The 24,216-nt window shown below is 50.6% G+C and overlaps 1 protein-coding gene across 3 annotated transcripts in view; it reads right to left on the bottom strand.

The window, feature by feature from the left end:
- Positions 1-24,216, bottom strand: part of Hk1 (hexokinase 1) — a 92,060-nt gene that overhangs the window by 35,845 nt on the left and 31,999 nt on the right. For 2 of the 3 annotated variants that reach the window (XM_050138416.1, XM_050138423.1), the window contains one exon: positions 8,276-8,438. In XM_050138416.1, the coding sequence (XP_049994373.1) occupies positions 8,276-8,438 (163 nt within the window). Of the gene's footprint in view, positions 1-8,275; positions 8,439-19,152; positions 19,296-24,216 lie in introns of those variants that run through there. The other variant, XM_050138431.1, reaches the window with a different exon arrangement.

Raw genomic sequence — 24,216 nt, 5'->3', positions numbered from 1 at the left:
GCTAACCTGGGCTACACAGTAAAAAACTTGTCTAGGGTGAGTATATTATTTTTAAAAAAATCCAAAGGTTAGGATATAGCTCAGTGGTAAAATACTTGCTCAGCATATGAGAGGCCCTGGGGTTGGTCCATAGCACCACAAACAAAAAAAAAAATAAATAAATGGAATTAAACAACACTTTTCTGGGCATTTCATATAAAGGGTTGCTTTTTTTCGCTTAGCAAAATGTTTCTCTAACGTGCCTCTGCGCCGCAATGTTTATCAGCATTCCGCTCCATTCTTTTCATGGTGAGTGCTATCCCACTATCTGCACGCGCCACACTCACTCATCCCTTCATTAGCTGGTCGACATGGGCCGTTTCCACTTTGGGCCAGTATGATCAACACTGCCAGGCACACTGGCACACGGGCTCGTGTGTGTGTAAGTGTGTGCACACACACCCTCATTTCTCTTGGCTGCAAGCAGGGGTCGGACCGCCTGCATGATAAAGCATGGTTAGCTTGTAGAAATGCCAGTGTCTCACAAACTGGCTGCATTACTTTCCTGTTTGTGATGGATAAAATCTCTAGTTTGTCTGAACCTTCAGGAACGCGTGTGTGATGTCATTTTCCACTGTCACCCACATCTCTCTGACGAATGCTGACGTTGGAACACCATCTACCTACAGACTGCCCATCTATATCCACCCAGACCCTTTGCTCAGATCAAAACAGGAGGGGTCTTGACGTCAGATATATGGGGGTATGAGGACAGATCACTTAAGCTTGGAAATCTGAGTTCAACCCCCAAACAAAAGTAAAATGCCAGAGATGGTGGTGCACATCTGTAAACATCTGTAACCCTACTCCTACGGCCACTTGGGAGGCAGAGACTGGGCCGGAAGCCTGTGGGCCAGCCTGGAGTATACACTGCAGCAAAGGAAACGGGGAAGTCTATGTCAACAAGGTAGGAGTTGTCCTCGGACCTCCACAAGCATGATACGGCATTAATTAGTAAGTAGGGCCAGGGATGTAGCTTAATAGTAGAGTGTTTGCTTAGCTAGCCTGGGTTGTCTTAATCACTGCTCTATTGCTATGAAGAGACATCATGACTAAGGCAACTCTAATAAAAGAAAGCATTTAATTGGGGGCTTGCTTGCAGTTCTAGAGGGCTAGTCATCTTGGCGAGAAGCAGACAGGCATGGTGCCGGAGCAGCAGCTGGGAGTTTTTGCATATATCTGGTAACCTAGGCAGCAGGTAGAAAGAGAGAAGACTGGGCCTGGCATGGGCCCATTCCCTGTGACACACCTCCTCCAGCAAGGCTACACCTCCTAATCCTTCCAAAACAGTTCCAGTAATGGGGACCAAGCATTCTAACACATGAACCTATGGGGGTCACTTTCTTTCAAACTACCACATAAGTTCAGTTCCTGCCAAGAGAGAGAGAGCAGGGGAAAGTGGGGGGGGGAGCAAGAGAGGGAAGGGAAGGGAAGGGAAGGGAAGGGAAGGGAAGGGAAGGGAAGGGAAGGGAAGGGAAGGGAAGGGAAGGGAAGGGTTGGACAGATAACTCAATAAAGTGCTTGCTATCCAAGCATGAGGACCTGAGTTCAATCCCCAGCACCCTGTAAAGAAAGCCAGGTGCAGTAGCATGTATTGTAATCCAGCACTGGGGAGGTGGACAGTGGATCCCGGGTGCTCACTGGCCAGCTAGCCTAGCCTACTTGCTACCCCCCAAACCAATGAAAGATCCTATGCTAAAAAATAAGACAGACAGCACCTGAACACCTGAAATCAACCTCTGGCTCCCATACACGCGTGAACACTCTCCCACATGTTCTCACACAAATACAACAACAACAACAACAACAGGGCTGGTGAGATGGGTAAAGCACTTTCTGTGCAAACCTGAAGATCTGAGCTCAAGGTTCCCAGACTCGCCCCCCCATAACGATGGGAGAAGAGAACCCACTCCACAGACCTGTCCTCTGAGCTCCACACACGTACCCCAGCACGTGCATACCGCCATACACGCATCATATGTCCACAATAGTAAGAAATAAACTTAAGTTTTAAAATATAGTAACAATAAAGAAAGTGCAAACATTTTAAATTTTCTTGTTACTTTCGTGGGGCTGGGCATTGAGCCCTGGGCATGCCATTGCTAGGCAAAAATGTTTACATTTTCATGAAGCAGCATTTATTTCTGGTTTTGCCCTTTAGTTCTGTGTTGTGTATAAGAATCCAAACTGCAGCTGGGCGGTGGTGGTGCATACTTTTAATCCCTCACTCAGGAAGCAGAGGCAGGAGGATCTCTGCAAGTACAAGGCCAGCCTGGTCTCCAGAGCGAATTCCAGGACAGGCACCAAAGTTACACAGAGAAATCCTGTCTCGAAAAGCCAAAAAAGAGTCCAAATCACCAAATGCAAGTTCACAGAGGTTCATACCTACTTTTAGGAGCTTCCCGGTGCCAGCTCTTACACTTAAGTCTTTGATCTACTTGGAGTCAATGTTTTGTACAGGATATGGAGTAAGGATACAACTTGGCTCTTTGTGGACAGACAACGTGCTGGCACCGCAGGCTGAAGAGACTCTTTTTCTTCACTGGCACCCCTGCCAAATATCAACTGACCATGAAAGTGTGTCTCTGTCTCTTTATGTTTTATTTGTTTGGGGTTTTACTTTGTTTTGTTTTGAAACAGGGTCTTACTGTGTAACCCTGGCTGGCCCGGAACATTCTACGTAGACCATGTTGGCCTTAATCTCAGAGACCCACCCATTTCTGCCTCCTGAGTGCATGGATTAAGTCATGTACCACCAAACCTGGCTTTATTTTTATTTTTGAAGTTAGGGTTTCTTTTCTGCCAAAATAGAGTATTCTCTTTCATACAGTGGACAAATGCTTATATTTGATTCATTATAAACTTTTATAATTGGGAAATTTTTTAGTTGACAGCTTGGTCTCGTGTTCAGATGAATAAAAGAAATTGGGTTTCCTGCCATCGATGTTCCAGGTAACAGCTGTGAAGCTGGGGACCCTGGGCTGGCCCATCCTACCCTGTCCTGCTCACCCCCATCTCCACTCAGCCTCTGAAACAGGCTCAAGGCAGCAAGGTTCCAGGGAGTTCAGGTGAGAGTAGACAGGACAACCAGAACATGCCAGGCCAGAATTCAAAATCATCTGGACGACAGTAAACAAAAGGATGGATTGGAGGAGCACCCGCCAGTGGCTGCTGAGAGCCAAGGGGGCTCTCTTGAAGCAGGATCCTCCCTCCCTGAGGTGTCCCTGGCTCCATCTGATAGGTGTCTCAGAAAAAAGGTTACCATACCTATTTGAAAATCACTCACCACCCAAGAAATGCTAGGAAAATATTAACTCCATCCCACAATTCACGGATAAGGAAGCTCCAAGCAAACTGGTCCTGCGAGTGGACAGAGGGACCCTCCCCTCTCACCTGCTCACAAATATGCGTTGCTCATTGTTTTTTTCTTTTCTTTGCTTTTCTTTTTTAATATGTCTACAGCCTTATCTCCCTCAGCTGGGTGAATGATACGCAGGCTGGAGACTGCTGCCCTGTGCAGTGGAGTCTGCAGACAGCAGACAGTCCGAGTGTCTGAGCTGGCTCAGCAGGAACTGCCGCCTAGGTCAGACACAAGGTCCGTCTGCTCTTCTGTTCTGCCAGGCCAGGGACAAAGAGAAATGGCTTCAGGTAAGTGCCACAGGGGATTTGGTAAGTTCTGTTGGATGCCTGGCATTTCCTTAGTTCAAACTCAGTATCCTCCTGCCTAAGCCACTTAAGTAGCTAGGATTACAGGCCTGCACCAGTCTGCCTACCTATCTCTCTCTCTCTCTCTCTCTCTCTCTCTCTCTCTCTACCTACCTACCTACCTACCTACCTACCTATCATACCTATCATCTACCTACCTACTTACCTATCCTATCTATCTCTATCTATCTATCTATCTATCTATCTATCTATCTACCTACCTACCTACCTACCTACCTACCTACCTACCCTCTTCTCCCCCTCTCCTCTCTGACAAGGTCACACACAGCACAGCCTTGTCTTAAAGGCACAGCTAAAATGACATTGAACTTCTGATCTCCCTGCCTCCACTTCCTGAGTGCTCAGATTACGGTGTGCCAACAGGCCCATTTCAGGCTCACTAGTCTTATGAGGCCAGCTGAGAGGGGGTGGAGTCAGAAGAATATGGTCTGCATTTTGCCTTCTCTCTATCTCCTTCCACATCAGCAATATCAGTGAGTTCTAAAACCCTCTTCACCCTTCCTCAGGGGCTGTGCTTACACAGGCCCCATTGGCGTCCTATAGCCAGGAATGCTGCTTAGCCTCCCTCCTCACTGCATTGCCCGCAGTGCAAGGGCGATGCTGATAGAACTCACTATGCTTCTTACAGTGCCCTACAGGTCCCAAAGCCCCCAGAGCAGGGAGAATCATGCCCTCCATTTCATGTTTATTATTTTGTTCAGTCCAATTAGATATTTCTTTAAACAGAGGAACTCGCCAGGCTGTGTTGGCACGTGCCTTAAATCCCAGCACTTGGGAGGCAGATTTTTGAGTACAAGGTCAATCTGGTCTACAGAGCAAATTCCAGGGCAGGCTCCAAAGCTACAGAAAAATGCTGTCTCAGAAAACAAAACAAAATCAAACAAACAGAGGAACTCATGGCAATTCTCTTGCCTTAGCATTCCCAACTGCTGGGATTATAGGTATGAGTTGTCAAACTCCCTTATACCCATTTTACAGACGAGGCAACAAAGGCTGAGGCTGAAGTAACTTCTCTGAACTAGTGAAAGTGCTGGGGGCTTCTCCATTTGTACGGATTTTGTCTCTTTTTACCTCCTCTTCCTTCAAATTCAGCTTCTTGCACCAGCAGCTGGCTGCCCTCCAATTTCCTCTGTGTATCCTTTAGTCTCCGATCTGCCTTCCCCCTCCAGGGACCTCCAACTCTAACCCCTCCCAGCTTTTCCCATCCTGGGGGAGGGGGCAGTCTTCAAGAGAAGAAGGCTCATTAAGCACGGCTCTGAAGGGCCTGGCATCTCTTCCCGTCCATCGATGGCCATTATTACCAGGAAATAATGGAAAGCAAACACAGGACCAGGTGTCTCTCTGAGCACCAGCCTGTGTTGGAATACAAGGCAAACAGAAGCTGCCTTCATGAAGGGCCCCGCTCTGTGAGTGAGCTGCAGGCAAGCCAGCCCAGGGACACTCTTCATCCTAAACGTCACCAGAACCAGCTCTGAAAGAGCCAACTTCGAGTCGTCGTTGGATACAATGTAGCCAGTGCTAATTAGATCCTGTCTCAAAACAGGAGTGAAATAGCACGTGGGGGTCTACTCCTTCAACCTACCACGGGGGAGGTGGAGGCAAGCAGATCTCTGTGAATTCAAGGCTAGCCTGGTCTACATAGTGAGTTCCAGGCTGGTTAGGACTATGTAGTAAGACCTATCACCAGAAGTATCTATCATCAGACTGGAGAGATGGCTCAGCAGTGAAGAGCACTGGCTGGCTGCTCTTCCAGAGGACTGGAGTTCAGTTCCCAGCACCCACATGACAGCGCACGACTGTCTGTAACTCCGAGATCCAACACCCTCAGACAGACAGATAGACAGACATGCAGTCAAAATACCAAGGTATATAAAATAAAAATATAAAAATAATTAGTATAAAAGATATATCTATAACCATTGTGAGGGTGGTGGTACAAATTTGCAATCCTCCCTCTGGAGAGGCTAAGGCAGGGGGACAGCTAGTTCAAGGTTAGCCTGGTCTACCTAAGATTTTATCTCATTTAAAAAAAAAAAAACAACAAGAAAGGAAAAATATGACCAAATACACTATAAATCATTCTGCTTTGCATGGAAGAAGATAATGGGACATCTGTATGTTTCCAGGAAATGTTTTGTGGCTTCTCCTTTGTAAAGAACATGTCATGAGCCCTGAGAGAGAAACAAACATCCAAGAATACACAGCCCCCCACAGCTCCTGGACCAATCGGGACCTATAATAGCCTTGGCACTAAGTGGGGCAGGAGGAAACCTCAGGAATGAGACACAGTCAACCCAGAACTGCATGAGAAATACTGTCCATTAAAAACATCCAAGGGAGCCGGAAGAGACAGCACTGGCTGCTCGTGCAGAGGACCCGGGTTCTATTCCCATCACGGACCTGTGGCTCATAACCACCCATAACTCCAATTCCAGGGCAGCTGATACCCTCTTCTGACTTCAGAGGGCACAAGCACACACATAGTGCACATAAATACTTGCAGGCAAAACATTCGTATACTTAGAAAAAAAAACCAACAACCCTCACACCTTTATTCCAAGCACTTAGGAGGCAGACGCCGATGGATCTCTGTGAGTTCCAGGCCAACCTGGTCTACAGAGTGAGTTCCAGGTCAGCCACCACCGCCTGTTATTTTTTTTTTTTAATGAACGATTCCATATGAATGAAATATGGAAGCAGACTCTGGGGAAGGCAGTTGTGCTAAAGCAGACAAGGTCCTTCCCATGCGGGACTGCTCAGGGCCTTTAATATCAACCTCGGGTCCCCACAGGGAACTAGAGAATGGGATATTTCCCAATGAGTGGGCCTTGTCTGGAAGCATAGGTGAGGGGGGAGATGGCTAGGTTTGAGACCCTCGACCCTCAGACCTGGATGGTGGGGAAAGGGGGGGAGGGCACTGCTTGACTAAGTGTACTTGGAAGGGGCAGGTGGGTGATGCGAGTTCAGAAAGAAAAAAAAAAAGACATTTCCTGCCTGTTCCTCCTCCCTGATTACAGTGATCAGGTAACCTTCCCAAGCCTCCCGAATCCCCACCTCCCCAAGTCCAGCTCACATGCCACTCTCTCCCCTCCCTCCCCTCTCAGCTGCAAAAGGCATAGCTGAACCCAGTTAATAGCCATGAGAGAATCTTTGTCTGCTTATGGGCTCACCCAAGGCTAAGAAACAGTGAGAGTTAACACACAGGGCCTCCCTTCCCCAGTCACAGGCATCAGAACATTCTGAGAGTATAGCAGCCAGGGTCGTTCGGCCCACTAGAACTGCTTCAAAAGCTGAACTGCTCGCAACCGACCCTTGAAGAAACACGCCGGACTGAGTTGGAGCCAGCTCAACTCTTGAACAAAGAAACAGAGATAGAGGCAGCAACATGTGTGCGGTGAGTCCCATTATAAAACAGGACAAACAAGACAAGTGGTAAGGCTGGCTATAGCCGGGACTGTTCTGGCTCTCAGCCAGATTGCGCAGCAAACCCAGCACTTGCCCTTTGCTGGGAAAACATCTGTAAAACATCTGTAAAAGCTGCAGTTTTGCCCGCACGGGCATACGAGCTGTTTCAAACCTTCTCTAGACAAGACTGAAAATCCAGGCCTCCAGAGCAGCAAAGAAACTGCAGAAGGGCGGAGGCCACACTCATGGGAGTGAACTCACAAAGAAATGACTTCCGGGAACCTGGCTCCCCTCGCCGCATGCTGTGGGTGAACCCCATCCTGGTGCTGGAGTGACTTCAGCATGTACCTTTGCAAACTAGTAGTAACTATGAATTGGCTGGGCAAAATGGCTGCCCCTGAGCAAATGAGGCCATGGGCTCCCAGCTTCCACTTGGCCCGTGATGAGCGGATGCCAATTCCCTGGTCAGGCCTCAGGGAAAGTCCTTCAACTCCCTGCAGCAGGCAGGAGCCACAAGAACGCAGACTGAGGGAGAATTCCTGGCGCTACCCTGATATTGTGTAGGGAATTTGTCCAAACGGGGACTTGAATGCCCTACCTCTGAGTCCAAGCCCTACCTGGCCACTAGTGTTATGCTACTTATCTGGGGCACCAAAGGGAGGATGGCCAGGTCCTAAAACCTGAAAACCCTAAATGCCATACTTTCAAAGCGTCGCATAGACCTGCCCCGGAGGGCAGGTCAGCATTGTCCAATGTGGTGCCATCAGCCTGGCAGACAGATGACAGATGGGTCGATATAGGGATAGAGGGATAACCGGATCAATGGGAGAACAAGAGAGTGGGTGGGCAAGTGGGTGGGCAGGAGAGTGGGTGAATGGGTGGGTGGGGGGAGAGAAAGAGAAGAATGGGGAGATCAACGGGAGAACAGGTGGGTGAGTGGGTAGGTGGATGGATGGAAGGATGGAGGGAAAAGATGGACCCATGGGAGAACAGGTGGGTGGCGGGACGGCAGATGGACCAATGGGCGAGCGGAAAGCAACACCTGAGCAAATGCCTGTGGGAAGGATGGTCACAGGGCACTCGGAGCCCAATCTCGGAGACTCACCTGAGCCGTCAGGGATGGACCTTACAAAGGTCGGCAACATCTTGACCGTGGCTGTTGGGTTATAATCCCGGGAAAGGCCATTCTTCATCTCTTTCTTGAAGCGTGTCAGGATATCTATCAGAATTTCATCAGAGAGCCGCATGGCATACAGATACTTATCAATCTGGGGGAAAGATGAGGAAGGAGAAGAATAAGGCTGAGTTCAAGAAAGGTTCAGTTCAGCTCCAGCCTGGCTGGGCGAGACAGGGCGAGAAAGTGGTGGCCTGGACAACTGAACTTCAGACACACTGGAGCAGCCCCGAGGGGACCAGAGGAGGCTGTCCAGCTAGCTCCTCAACTGGGCCACCCAGAGCAGGTCCACAGGCGCTCATCCCTCTTCCTCACCTACAAAATGAACAAGACAACTCCAAGGCCCCTTCCAATCCTGGAATACTACAAGGCAAATGCTGTCTGGTCCCCTAGGATACGATACAGGCAGGTTTCCTCCTCCAACAGAGGGACCGTAAGCATCCTTCCTGCTATGAGTGAGGGCTGGTACCTCAAGGTTGGCAGGACCATACAGGTTAAGATCATGGACTCTGGGGGCAGCCACACAACTTCAAGGCCTAGCCCTGTTATCTAAGACTTGCATGGATTTGTTTATTCAGTTGAAATAAAATAGGACTTAACCAGGCCGGGTGGTGTATGCCTGTAATGCCAGAACTCAGGAGGCTGTGGCAGGAGGATTACAAGTTCAAGGTCAGCCTGGACTATACAGCAAGACTCTTTAAAAACAAATAGATCAATTAATGATCAATGACTGGATGGATGGAGCAGTAGTGCCAATGGGTTTCCTTGGGCACGTGACTTTTTTAAAGTTTTATTATTTTGAGTTTATGTGTATGAGTGCTTTGCCTGTGTGTGTATCTAAGATCCCCTGGAACTGGAGTTAGAGATGGTTGTGAGCCACTGTGTGGGTGCTGGGAATCAAACCCACGCCCTTTGCAAGAATATCAGGTGCCCCTCCCTGCTGAGTCATCCCTTCAGTCCCAGGTAGAAGTGGTCAGCCAAAGAGCTAGGACTTTCAGAGAACACGGGTGGCTAGTCCCAAGAGGAGGCATTAACCTCACCCTCAGAATGTATGGGGTCAGCGCCAGGGGCCCCATGCCCACATGTGGGGACTCTGTGCCCACTCAACATGTTCACAGCTCCAAACAGATCTCTGTCCTTTAAACTTTTTTCCGGTCCCCGATGCTCTTCCAGTCCACAGGCTCCTAATCTCAAACCCTGGGAGGTGAGCGGCGGGGCTGCGTCCCCAACACCCCGGCCGCTTGGCTAGCTCATGCCCGAAATAACAACACACAAACTGTATTCATTTAAGAACTGCTTGGCCCATGAACTCTAACCCTTACAGGCTAATTCTCGCACCTGGACTAGCCCATTTCTAATGATGTGTGTAAGCACCCCAAGGTGCGCTTACCGGGAAGAGTCTAGCCTCCGTCCATCCTGGTGTCTCTGCTCCAGAGAGCAGAGCATGGCATCTCCGGTCCCTCTGGAAGCAGAGCAGAGTCTGACCTCACTTCCTCTTCCGCCCAGAATTCTATTCTGTTTTCTCTTCCCATCTATGTTCTAAGCTATGAGGCCAAGCAGTTGGTTTATTATAATTAACCAATTACCTTCCTCCATCATTCACCGACTGTCCTTTCTGTTTAAGTCACTCAGAAAGCGTTTTACTGGGAGCTGGGGGTATCACCCAGTAGAGTACTTGCCCAGCATGCGTGCGGGCCCGGGGCAAACCCAGGTCTGGCAGCACATGTCTGTATCCCAGCACTAGGTAGGTGGAGACAGGAGGATGAGGAGCTCAGCTCCTCCTGGCTACCTGGGCTATAGAGAGAGTCCCTGTCTCAAACAAAGTATCCACGAGGGAGCTGGTGGTGTAGCTCAGTGGGGAACAGTTCCTGGTACAAGGCCCCCACCACAGTGGGGGCATGTGGTTGCTGGCGCCGTCGATGCTCAACAGGAACTAGACACCTGTTCTCGTGGGGAGAGCCTTGTGACGTCCCCTGGCTTTTTTTCCCCCACCGCCGCTCTCTTGGCTTCTCTGCACCTATGAAATCCAGCCAAGCCTGAGCAAGTAATACTGAAGATGTCTGTCCTTCCATTCTGCTCATCACCACGGGAACCTCTCACAGGCAGGTCCGGTCAGTTCTCTCCCTCCCTTCCTTGCGCTGCCACCCCATCCCCAAGGTGCCCACTCTCAATATCAAGACTCTCTGACAGCACCCGACCACACTCCCTAGCTCCTGCTGCTGCTGCTGCCTCAGGCTCCTCTCTCTGGTCCGGTGGTCACCTCTACCTGAAATGCCTTCCTTCTCTTCCCAGTTACCCAGCCCTTATGAGCCCCTTAAGCTCTAGGTCAGGGGTCACTTGCTCCTGAAATCTCCCAAGTCCCCCAAGGCTGGAGCGGACCCATCCCTTGGTCCTCAGCACGGATCACAACTTCCTGTGTGTTCCCTCCGCAGTACCTGCTGTCTGTCTTGGCCTCCCCAGTGCTGCCACCCCCCCCCTTTGGATCCCTGCAGCTGGATTTATGACCCAATAACACTGATAAGACCTTGCTGCGGACTGGCTGCTGAACATGGCATCTTGGACTCACTGTTCAGAATGGCTAGAAATGTCCTGACTAAGGACAGAGTCCCAGGCCAGGTCACCTCTGCATATTTGCTCTGGTCTCCAGGCCCTGCTGTCTCCTGTTTCACAGATAACCACGGTGCTAAGAGTCTACCAGTCCTCTGTGACCCGAGGGAATCACTGTCCCCCGTCCCCATGTCAGCCAGCCACTCTTTCCTTTCTCCTTCATGGCAAAGTCAGAAAAAGGACAATCGGAAGCTACAAAGAACAGGATAGAAACTGCCAGAAGCGTGGCTCTGGGTGAAGACACACAGTGTTCTACCCCAAGGCTGGCAGCACCAGCGTGGGCACCAACAAAGGTCACAATACAAGCATGCTAGAGAAGCCCTGAGGGGGGCGACGTCAGGAAGTGTGTCCGGGCAAAAGCAGGTGCACATGTAGCCGGAGGTAAGCGGAAATCAGTTCTGTGTGGATGGAGCAGATAGTTCAAGAAGTGAAGAAATCAAGAGGACCACCCAGAGCTGGCAACATCACCCAGAGCCCCGAGAGCCATGCCAACAAATACAGACCTGATCCCAACACATGGCAAGCCTGAGACAGCGTCAGAGAGGACCCAAGTGAGATGATGGCCCTTCCGAAGGAGCAAGGCGTGTGCACAGAGTAGGGACCTGACCCTCCAGAAATAGTCATGAGGCCACCCCAGCTTTCTGGACATGCCTCACCTGCCACCCTTCTCACACAACATCCTGACTGTCTCATCAGGCGCATGCCCATCCCTTCTGACAGTGTGGGTGCCCCAGGGAAAGGAAGTGTATTGAATGGAGCTTTGCAAGTCGCCTGGCACAGGGGCAGCTCTGAGGCTGCTGGCTGCTGGAGTCCTGCTGCAGCCTGAGTGTGGTTTCCACAGACCAAGTGTTTTCACGTCCAGCGTGTCCTTTACCCTTCAAGAAGACCTTGTCGGGGAGACGTTCTTAATCCGTGTATTACGGCTGCAGGAGCATGGCTACAAGCACCTAAGGGATCCAACACAACCAGGGGGTACAGTTTTACACCAGCAAACCTAAGGCTCCCCCCCTGCAACCATCCTTGACCCTTGCGGTCTTTGAGTTGGACCCGTAGAAAGAAGGTTCTAGAAAATGCAGGACTCTCTGAAGCTCCTCAGGTGTCCTTGCTCCTAACTGGGGGATTGTCTCAGTACAGATACTAATCACAAACCCCAGCATTTCAAGTTGATCCTGGCCCACAGAAAGCCAAGAAGTTCAAATGAAGAGGCAAGTTGGGGGACCCTTCTCTCCTGCTCAAATGTATGAGTCACCATGGGACAGAACCCCCTCTCAGGAAAGATCATGGAAACCAGAAACTGGCGTTACTGGAGTTGTCAGGATCTCGGTCTAGTTGCCTTGGCTTGGCCACCTGTCCTCTCAATAGGTCAATTAAACAGACAAAGGCATTAGCTTCTCATTAGACAAGCAGAGATAGGCGATTTAGTCAACATGGCCACACTGAAGGGGAACAACAGAAGTTTAAAGGCACACCCAAGTCTGTCTTTGGGGTTCAGGTTGAAATAGAGGGTAAAAAGGATACATCGCTAAGCAGTCCCCGTCAATGTGGTCTTTCCCACTGTGGACCCATCATTATTTCAGGTCCTGCATCTTGGAGGGTCACTCAGGTGGTCAGCACTGGGGTGAACCGTCTTCCCAGGAGACAAGCTCCTCCTCTGGCTGGTACCAAAACCCCAGCCTTTTCCTTTCCCAGTGTGAGACTCCGGGGAAAGTTCAATTCCACATGGTTCATTGTCTCTAAGATCTAATGGGCCAAGGAGGGCAATACCTCCTCCATTTAACACAACTTCACTCCTTCCAAGATGGTTACAGCCCCAAGCTCGCCTGTGTCTGCCCTTCGCCTGAGACTGTGCTTGTGTTAATGGAAAGAGATTTATCCTGGTGCACAGTTCCGGCTATACAGTTCATCAAGGCTCAGAAGGTATGATAGTAGACGCATTAAGGCCATGGGTTAAACGAGTCCACAGAAAATTCTAGACAGTCCCCTCTCTCCCAAGTCCGCACACCCACAAACACCCCATAAACACACAGTCCCACCCCTTCTACTGCGAGTCTGCCCCATCCACTGCTGCCCAGGTGCTCTGGTTAGGCACTAATGCCCACAGACTCCCTCCGGTCTCTCCGTGTTATGACTGATCACGGGGGCTCAGCACGGCACGTCTCCAGGTAGTTCTCACAAGCCTCAGGCTTGGGAACATCTTGCCACATGACAGGGACTCCCATGTGCTCACTCTGGTACATGGTACACCACACAAGTCTACAGGGATCTCAGGCTGACAGGAACATTGGTACCCCATGCCGAGTCAGGCCTGTATCTCTTGCCTGAGCCAGATCAGACTCCAGGGCCTTTGCCATCATCCCCCCCTGAGGATCGGAACCTCAGGGGCCTTGAAGCTCAGAGCCTCCCACATGGACTTAGGCTTAGGCTGTAGACTCTATCAGCAGAAAGAATGCTACCTTGCCAAGTCCCCTGGCCAGAAGCCCTGTGTCGGTGAAAGAAAGAACTAGGAGCCTGGCACTGGACCCTATTCACACACATGGCTGTGCCTGACCCCAGTCCCACCTCCTGATCCCAAAAGAACAAGCACAAAAAAACCAATTCAAGACTAGACATGTCCAAGTGGGCAGGCCGGTCGTGACAGGATTGCCAGTAACCACTGGCAACGCGGGCATTTAGGCTTACGAAGGAAGGGCATGGTCATGGAAAATTTCACCCCTTCTCCCATTCTCTCTCCATGGGAATTGAGAATGGGCACACACCTGTCAGGCTGGCACTCAGGCAGCTGAGGCAGGAGGCCTGCAAGTGTGAAGCCAGCCGTGTCTGCATGATAAGACGCTGTTTAAAACTAAACCTGGGCTGGGACTGCCGCTCAGTTGCTAGTGTGGTTGCCTAGCATGCAGAAAGCCCTGGGTTCCACCCACAGCATCACATATCCCAAGTGTGGTGGCACAAGCTTATGATTTTAGCATGTGGGAGCTAGAGAGAGGAGGAACAGAAGCTCAAGGTCAGGGCTGGACAAATGGTTCAGTGGGTAAGAGCGCTTGCCCTGAAAGCAAGAGGACTGAGTTCAAATCCCCAGCACGCCTGTAAGATTCACACATACTCTATACATTCCTGTAATCTATGGTGTTAGGAGGCTGAGGCAGGTGGCGCCCATAAAACCCACTGAGTAGTCAACTGAACAGGGAGCTTGGAGTTCAATAAGAGATGACCGCTATATACATAGCGGTGTGGTGGCGCACGCCTTTAATCCCAGCACTCAGGAGGCAGAGGCAGGTGGATCTCTGAGTTTGAGGCCAGTCAGATCTGCAGAGTGAGTTCCAGGACAACCAGGGCTACACAGAGAAACCCTGTCTTTAAAAGGGGAGGGGGCACCACTCAAAGTCCTCCTCTGGCCTCCACATATATACACATGTGCATACATAATCCACACACAATTGTATGCATACAGCATACACCATTCACAACCACACACTGAAAAATTTTGAGTCACTCTATGTAGGGAGTTCAAGGCCAGCCTGAGCTACGTGAGACCCTGACTCAGAGATAAAAGTTTAAGGAGGAGGGCAAAGCAGCAGGAGTCTGGAGCACAAGCCTCCAAACTGAGTTTTCCAAGCAAGGCGCTTCACAGAGGAAAACTGGGCAGCTGGGAGCAAAGGGTTAAGAAGTTGGCATACGTGTGGCGGAGATTTCAACATAGGCTCACTTCCCTTTTCCAAGCAACTGAGACGGGGGACAAGGGGTTTGGTGCTGATTAAGGTCACTGGCGTTAACACTTGCAGAGGGCTCTGTCAGACAAGTGCCAGCCGTGAAGCAGGGCTGTTTTCCTCCGTGCCACTACGACAGGTAAAGCCATCAGGAAAGGCCATTGTCTCCAAGTTAGAGGAGAGGACATTGAGAACCACGGCTCTACAAAGTCACAGGGCTTCTAAGCAGAAGCTGTGTCTGGACTCTAGACAGTTTAGCCCCTCACTTGGGGCTTCCCCCTTTTTTCCTCACATGTTGGAAAGAACAGAGGGGCTGTGGACCAACAGCTGGGTTCAGATTAAGGACCTGCCGTGTCTCAGCTCGGTGGTTTTAGTAAATTATTTAATCTTTCTCAGTTTTGAGATGGGGACAATACTTTCATCTAACAGATATTTGATCAAGATTCGAATCATGAACTAAAAGCCTTCTTTCCCCACCCCTGAGTGACATAATCCTGTGTTCTCAACTCACTTTGTTCTTAAGAAATACCCTAAGAATGACTTCACTACAAATTATATTAACCCATTTTATTTTTTAAAAAAGAACATTTATTTTTATTTTACATGTATGAGTGCCTGCATGTGTCTATGTGCACTGTGTGCTCGTGGAGGCCAGAAGGTGCCACTGGATACCTTGGAGCCACCTGGGTCTCTGCAAAAGCAAAGAGCAGTTAGTGCTCTAACACCAGGAGTTACCTTCCCAGCTCTAATATCAACCCACTTTGTAGAAAACGACAGGCGACAGACAATACACCTAAAACATTCGGGGCAAACCAGAGGTTCTGCCCAAATCCCCAGAACACTTGCAGTTTTGCTGCTTTTAAAAGCAGTAACAAGCCAGCACCACAAGCCATCCCAGCACCAAGTGCAAAGTCATCCTTGGCACACAGAGTTCAAGACCAGTCTGAGCTGCACGAGACTCTGTCTCAAGATACATAGGTCAGGGATGGATGGATGGATGGATGGATGGATGGATAAACAGAAAGAAAATGACAACAATAATATGTACTAATTTTTTAGACCAGTCAAATACACTTTTTATTTTGGGGTACAAGAGTGTAAGTTCTCTCCCACCCCAAGACACCCCTGCTTAGTGGGCTCTGTGTCCTTGGCGAGCTTTCCCGCCTGCACAAATATGCACATGATACTGGCTCTTAAATTTTGCTTTATAGAACTGGAAATCCCCTGGGACAGACACTGGATCCCTAACTCCACCTTCCTCTCGCCTCTGTGAATCGCCTCTAAGACCTGCCTGAGCCACACAGGAGCACTGCTAGGGACCCAGGCTGGCTGAACACAGGACAAAGGTGGGGCGGTGCCAGCTCCAATCTGACTCCTGGCTTTGTGCTCCTGGCAGCCCCTTAGCCTTCCTCCCCTCCCCTTCCCACCACCTATCCTGCGGGTGTATTCAGTGACCTTGATCCACAAAGGCCTCCCCTATGCAAGTCCTCTCACAAGCTGGTTCCCACCACACAGTCTGAAGAACACAGAGCACGTTAATTCCACTGCCCCAAGGAAAAGTTACAGGTCAGAGAGGTTCCTCACCCGGCCAGCCAGAGAACTACAGTGAGAAGCCTCCCCACCATCCCCGGTCCTTTGCTCTGCCGTCTAAACCAGATGGGTCCAAATCTTCTGACATTGCAGTGCAATGCAACCTATATAGGGTGAGCTTGGGAGCCAGGCGTGGTTGGCCCATGCCTTTAATCCCAGCACTAACTCAGAAGGAGGAGGCAGATGGATCTCTGAGTTCAGCCTGGTCTACACAGTGAGTTCGAATTCCAGGACAGCCAGAGATGGTGAGACCCCCGTCTCAAAACCAAAATCAAAACAGAAATTTCATGCGTTCAAGGCTAGCCTGGTCTACAGAGTGAGTTCCAGGATAGACAGGGCCAGACAGAGAAACCCTGTCTCAAAAAAAAAAAAAAAAAAACCACAACAAAAGAGTAAAAAGAAATCGCATACTGTCTTAAGCAAGTTTATAATCTTATGCTGATCTGCATTCACAGCTGTCCTCAGGAGTCAGGACGGGGGCTTCCCCGGTGGCACTACAGTCACAGCTCCAACCAGCCATAAACAGTGTGCCCGCTGAGGCTGGCAGAAAGCATGCCACAACTCACTCCCCATCAGGGGCTGGTTGCCTACATACCCACCCATTCCCCGGTCATCATGGGGAGAACCTTCAGAAACTAGAGCAAAGCCGGAAGGCCCGAGCCCACCAGGCCCTCCCTAGTGACTGGTGCCGTGCCGTCTCAGGGCCAGCCCAGGATCTGTCTACTTCCTACCGCACGTGGCTCTCCAGCTGCCGACGGCCGCCATGGAGGAAAGCAGTATCCTCCCCACTGCTGGGAGCCAGCTTCTGAGTAAGGGATGGAGTTAGCTGCAGGGAGAAGGGGGGCATCTACAACCCTTTGGGAGGTCCCGGAGTAGCCGTAACTACCAGTACAGTATGCTCATGCTCTGACAGTATTGTCACCCAAATTTCCTCCTTGTAGAGCCCCCACCAATGGCTTCTGTGAGTCTTGCTTTCGTTCTTTTGAAACAAGGTCTCACTATGGAGCCCTGGCTGGCCCAGAACTTGCTACATAGATCAGGCTGGCCTTGAACTCACGGAAACCTGCTTGCCCTTGTCTTCTGAGCGCTGCCCTTACGTGACGACACCACGCTGTCTCTTGTTCCTCCACGCCACCTTCAAACTCACCTTCTGCACAGGACATGCCATGATCCACCCGGCCCCACGCCGCCGCCGCCGTCCGTCCCTCTCCTCAGCATCCCCCCAGCCTTAGGTGTCCTCTATAGAGAAGTCAGCCGGTCCCGGCACACACGTCACGGTGTGTGTCTTTCCTGATGCCACAGGAACACATGCATGGTCCACACCTCTGCTGGACTGCTAGTGCCTGAGGGGCAGGTGCCTTGTCTTCTGCCCCAAGTGTGTACCCCAGTCCTCAGCCTGGTGCCACGATGTGGCTTCCTCTGCTGGGCTGGGTGGCTCCTCGGCTGGGCGGGAGGCCTCAGAGGGTTTGCTGACTGAAGATAAGGCCTACTGTCTCCTTTTCCCCAAACGGCCCAGAACTTCTGTCCTAGCACCTAACCCCCTCTGTCCCTTCATATAGCACCCTTAATTGGCTGAGGCCCAGCAGAACACGGGGGCCCTAAAGCTAATCAGATTCTTGTTTCCTGTAAGAGGGTACCCAGCAATCTGCAAGTCACCAAAGAACCGGAATATGAGGGCACATGTTGGGCAATTGAATTCCCTGCAGAGGTTCTCCAAAGGCCTGCCTCAAATATCTCCAAAGCAAAAACACAAACAGGACCGTCGCTCTTCTTCTGGGCCCACACACAGCCCTGCAGCGCAGCGCTTATGCCTCCGAACCGTTTCTTTTGCTTCAGCTGAGCCCCAAGAACTCCATCACACAACTCCATCCACAACCGCTGCCCCCCTTTTGTTTGGTTTATGTTCTTATTCACATGCACACATATGCACAGACGTGTGGAGACCAGAGGTTGGTGCCAGGTTCCTCAATCTTTAAAACTTCTAGTTTTCTTTTTTTTTTTTTTTTTTGAGAAACGGTTTCTCTGTGTAGCCCTGGCTGTCCTGGGACTATGTAGACCATACTGGCTTCAAACTCACAGAGATCCCTCTGCCTCTGCCTCCTCTGCCTCCTCCTCTGCCCCCTGGGGATTAAAAGCATCCACCACACCTGGCTTTTTTTTTTTTTTAAAGACAAAGTCATCACACGCTGAACCCGGAGCTCACCAGTTTACCTAGACTGGTTGGCGACCAAATCCCGGGGTCCTCGGCACTCGGCCTCCCCAGTCCAGGCTCTTAACACTGGACCTAGATTCTTTTTCTAATTCAGGTGTACGATTACTTTGCCTGCACGTTACACGTGCAAGTACACGCCTCACGCTTGCAGCGTGTAGAAGATCCACAACTAGTTACACATGGTTGCGAACTACCATGAGGGTGCTGGGAACCAAACTTGGGTCCTCTGCAAGCGCAACAATGCTCTTGGCCACCGAGCCCTCTCTCCAGCCCCTGCACCCGGCTTTTAGGTGGGTTCTGGGGAGTCAAACTCAGGTTTATCTCAGCTGGTACAGCATCTGGTACCACCCGAGCCCCAGCGCTGGCAATTTTCAATTATTTGGGGGGGGGGGGGCGGATTTTTACTAGTGTGTGTGTCCCGGAGCTCACAGGTGGTTGTGAACACCCTGATACAGGGATTGGGAACTAGTCCACTGGATAATGGTTGCTCTTAAGCACAGAGCCCTCCCCCCACCCCCACCGTCGCTTGTTTCCGTGGGTTGCTCTGAAAGACAAGGTCTTGCCGTGTCTTTCCGCTCAGGATAGTCTGGGACTGGATATGAAAAGGCCCAGGCTGACGGTGCTGATAGGTGACCACCAAACTCTCTGTGCCTCAGTTTCTTTATCTGTCTAAAGGGTAAACGACCTTTTTTTACCTGCAGTTTCTACTGTTGCGACGAAAACACCATGACCAAAAAGCAAGTTGAGGAGGGAAGGGCTTATCAGGCTCACAGCTCAGCATGGCTGTTCCTCATTGATGGAAGTCAGGACAGGAGCTCAAACAAGGCAGGATCCTGGAGGCAGGAGCTGATGTAGAAGTCATGGAGGAGCGCTGCTTATTGGCCTGTTCACCAGGGCTTGCTCAACCGCCTTCTTAGAGAACACAGGACCAGCAGCCCAGGGATGGCACCACCCACCATGGGCTGGACCCTCCCCCACTGATCACTAAATGAGAAAAATCCCTTACAGCGGGATCTCAAGGAGGCGTTTCCTCAGCTGAGGCTCCTTCCCTCTGATAACTCTAGCTTGTGTTAAGCTGACACCCAAAACCACCCAGTACACCTTGGAGAACAAATGTGGAGTGACTTGGAACGCTACCTGGTGGGATTATCGTGGCTCATTCCGAACACACCTGTGGGCACCTAAAGCAGCCCTGGCTTCCTGGATAATCAGAGCTCAGTGCCCTAAGCAAGGATCCTGACTCCCATCTGCCTTGGTCTCTGGTCCAGTGAGAGCTCATGGCCCCCTAGACAAATGCTCAGATAAAAGCCATGTGTGTCTGAAACACCTACACTCTGGGGCGTCCCTGTGTCTGCCACATGCCATCACTGCTATTTTAACAATGGAGATGGGAGTGACTTATCACAGTTCCCCCAAGGGTTGAGTCAGGGCTTTCCATTCCTGGCCTAGTCACCTCCCTCCACTGCAGGACCCCAAGAGAGAAACCGTCTGCACTTTACGTCACCTGTCACCTTAGGCTAGAGAGCCTAGGACACTGGGAACGGGGAAGCTGGAGGTTCATTCCCTCCTGGCTAGCCACAGGAAGCTAAGGATTGGCCAGCTGTTCCCACCCTGCTGCATTCCAGGGACGCAGTCTTCCCGGAGGGCACACAGCCTCCTGAATTTTTAGCTGGTTCAATGACACAGTTACATTCTGTTCTCTTCCCTGCCGTGGTCAGGACCACTGGCCCCAGCCAGTACTTGTTAATAGGTGCCAAGGTCACCAGCGAGGACCTTGCTCCTGACCTCAGCATATTATTCCTAGTACTCTTGGCTAGGGGTATGACGAACAAGGGAAGGTGTCTGAGTTTGTTGCTGTTGGCCTGTGTTGCCCTGGGAGCTGAGACAATTTCCCTGTCTGTGAGGCCTGCGGTTTTCTCATGCACAATAAGGTCATTAATGGCCACATTGCGAGCCCTGCAGATTAGAGGAGGTGTCCATAATCTTGTCTCTAAAGACTCGGCGTCCTCATCACATGGGAATTTTGGGGCTGGGTACCTTGGCACAGGCCTGCGATCCCAGTGCCCACACAAGCTACACAGCAAGACCCAACATACACAAATGAGGGAACTACTAGAGGTTTGCTGAGAACCTTCCATTACCCTGGCTCTGGTGACGGTGTCTCCTGCTTCAGTAGAATGCCACAAAAATCCTTCCAGCTTTGGGGCCATAGCTTGCCCTGAGCCCCATCAGCGGCTCTGGGAGTCTGAAGTCCAGGACCCTAGTCCTGGTTCTGTATACCCAGCAAGAGAGCACCCCATGGTGTCAAGGATGTCGGAGTCCCTGCACTAGCCTGACTGCTTTCTAGCCACCAAGATTACACGACTCTACTTCCAGGACCTCATCAGCAACCCGATGTAAACTTCAGGAAGAAACACTTACTTTATTTCAAGCCCACTAGAGGGACTCAACTCCACAAAGCATTTTGTTCAATCAAGTATTTTGAAAATAGAGCAAAACTTTGTGAAGGGGAGCTGCATCTTTATTACAACAGTAGTCCCGGGTCTTCCAGTCCACTCCCCCTACCACCATCCATCTGGACAGGATCCTGGAAAGCACGAGGGCCCATGGGAGAAATGAGGTCTGGAGCAAGTGATGCTGCTCCAGACAGTCTGCATGTGTCAATCAACAGATGACATCACCCACTGGTGGCTTACTGCATTATCAGGCAGGGGTCAACAGTGGCCATTTGCGAATCCTTAACAATTTCACTGTGCGTGAACTTACTGGATCAGTTTCTTTTCCAAATAAAAAGGGTCCTTCAGCTCTGAGTAGTGTGTGTGTGTGTGCATGCGTGTGTGTGTATGTGTGTGAGAGAGAGAGAGAGAGAGAGAGAGAAAGAGAGAGAGAGAACGCCACATCGAAAGCACTGAAAGGTAGAGAGTGGAGCTGGTGTTGGGGAGAAGCAGACCTAGACGGTCCCAAGCCAGCTGTTTCTCTCCACCCATCCTTTCTTTCTTTGGATCAGTTTCCCTAAACTACAGTGTGAGCGCACTGGGTGGGTTTGAGTCAGGGGAACCCCGCTGTCACCACCTAACAAGCAGCGTCACCGTTTGGGGGATGGGGGGGTCTTAGTTTCCTCACTTCTACACGGAGGTATCCTCCTCCCAGGGCCTCACAAAAAAATTTTCTTCCTGCACACTCAGGAAGGAGACGCACAGAAGCAAATGTTCATGCCAGAGTGTGTGTATGGACGTCCACTACGGTGTTTGCGTCCATCAGCTGACAAACAGGGCAAAAAGCGATGTGTTATCAAAATCCCAGTGAATGCTACAGGGCCGGTCTTCTCTGAAGTCAAGAAGGTGGAGGTCGGGTAAACCTATAATCCCAGCCTTTGGGGATTATGAGTTTGAAGCCAGGCTGGCCTTTGAGTTCAAGTTCCAGGCTAGCTTGAATTACACAGAGAAATCTTATTTTTAAAGAAAAACCAAGGCAGAGAGAGGGCTCTGCCTGTAAAGTACATGATGTACAAGAATGAGGACCTGATTCTGGATCCCTAACTCCCAGATAAAGCTGGGCAGAGCACAGTATCTGTAATTCCAACAGGGGGCGGGGGGGGGGGTAAGCAGAAGGGCTGAGACAGGTGGACCCAGTCAGCCCAGCCAAACTGGTGAGCTCCAGATTCAGTGAGAACCCTGTCTCAAAAAATAAGAGAAAGAAGCTAGGATAGCCTCCACACACACATGTGCATGTATACACTTGCACACACAAGTGCATATGCGTGTACTTAAAAAAAAAAAAAGGCAGCGTGTAGCAGGCACAGGATGACTCCCTGGCATCCTACCCCACCCCTGCTACTTCTAACCCAGAGGGAGGTTCCCTGCGATCCCAGAGGGAAGAGCACACGCATGCGCACGCGAGTGAGTGTGTGTGAGTGTGTGTGTGTGTGTGTCTGCTGACATTTTCTGCCCGCACTGGGCAGGCTCTGTTACTGTTTGCAAAGGGCTGAGCCTCAAGCTTTTCAGTTTTCCCTGCAGCACAGTGCACACCCACCCACCCTCTCCTTTCACGGAAGATAGCCTGAGAGAAGGAGGCTGTCCGTTTGGGTTCTGTCTGAAAAGGGCTGGGCACATTTCGGAGACAGATAAGACTACTCTACCAGAGGCTGATCCACAGAGGACCCCAGAGTGGGGTAGGGGGCGGAGGGGGTGAAGAGCTCTGCAGCCACCTGGACCCAGACAAAAGGCTCAGCTTCGGGTGGGTGGGGGAGGGCCACACTTACACCTAGAGCTGTCAAGTTCACTTGCTGAAACTGTGAGCCACCAAAGCCATTTGATAAGGAAAATCAGGAAAGAGGCTAATTACGATATACTCCAGTGCTGGGGTGCGAAAGGAAGCCGACCTGAGGTGCTCTATTACAAATCCGGAAAGGGTCAAGGACCTCGGGGTAGCTCGGGAGGTCAAAGTGCTTGCCAGGCAAACCTGACAACCTTGAATTCGATCCCCAAACACACACGGTGGACAGAGGCAAGTGACCTCCACGCATCATGGCGCACACACACAAATAAAGTAACACGATTAAGTGTGTGTGTGTGTGTGTGTGTGTGTGTGTGTAAAAGTTTGACTACGCCAAGGGTCATGGTTGGCATGACTGGTGAAACGGCTCAAACGCTGATGGGAGCGTGTTAGGGCAAGTTCATCAGGGTCAACAAACTTTATTGACAGTCTTGGGAGCATCAGAAGGTGATGAAGATATCGTACAACACTGTTACCGGAGGCTGGGATATGAGGTGGAAGGTGTAGTCCCTCTTGACCACTTTCCAGGTTTGCGAATTTGTCGACCCTGGTGGTCTTGCCCTGTCACACTCCCACAGCACACTGTAAAGCACAGAGCAGTTTGAATAAAGTCTACCGAGGAACATGAAAACAGTGCCCCCCAAATAGAACGTGGAGCTGAAGGAAGGGATTTGGCAGAGTACGTGATGCAGGGCACCAATGATGAACGCGTACGACCATACAAAGCAAGGCCACGAGTGCTGCTTGAATTCCGGCGCCACCACGGCATTTACAGTGCTGGATGCTATTTATAGACACGGAGGGTGCACGCGCAAAAGCATGTACAGAAACGACAAGCATCAAGTTCAGGACAGCGGGGGTGGCTGGAGATGGCTCAGTTAAGAGAGATGACCGGTCTTCTAGAAGATCCCAGTACTCACACTGGACGGTTCCCAGCCACCTGTAACTCCAGCTTCTGGGGGATCTGACGCCCTCTTCTGGCCTCCTTGGAGGCCCAAACACACACACACATAAAATTCCTTAACACTAAGACATTCAGAGGAGCTAGATAGCCCAGGGACTGCAACAAGCACCTGCTCTTCGTGCCGAGGACCCAGGTTCAGTTCTTGGCATCTACATTGGCTCATAATCAATTACAACTGCCTGTAACTCCAGTTCCTGGAGTTCCAACTCCCTCTTCTGGCCCCTGCAGGCACAATCAGACAAAAACATTCACACACATAAAACAAAATAAAATAAAAAATAAGTGGGGGGCAGGTGCTGGAGAGACGGATGCACGGTTAAGAACATTTGCTGCTCAGGTTCTGCTCCCAGCATGCTCACGGTGGCATAGTCAGCTGTAACTCCAGTGGCAGGGAATCTGACACCCTCTTCTAGCCTCCTGGGGCACCAGTACACACGCAATGTACATACATGCAAGCAGGCAAAACATTCACATACATAAAATAAAAAGAATTATTATTATTATTATTATTATTATTATT

The sequence above is a fragment of the Alexandromys fortis genome, unplaced genomic scaffold (assembly GCF_014885135.2).
Source record: "Alexandromys fortis isolate MF-2015 unplaced genomic scaffold, M_Fortis_MF-2015_v1.1 scaffold_9, whole genome shotgun sequence".
NCBI lineage: Eukaryota > Metazoa > Chordata > Mammalia > Rodentia > Cricetidae > Alexandromys > Alexandromys fortis.
Note: the sequence above shows the minus strand (reverse complement) of the source record. Positions and strands in the feature narration are given on the sequence as shown.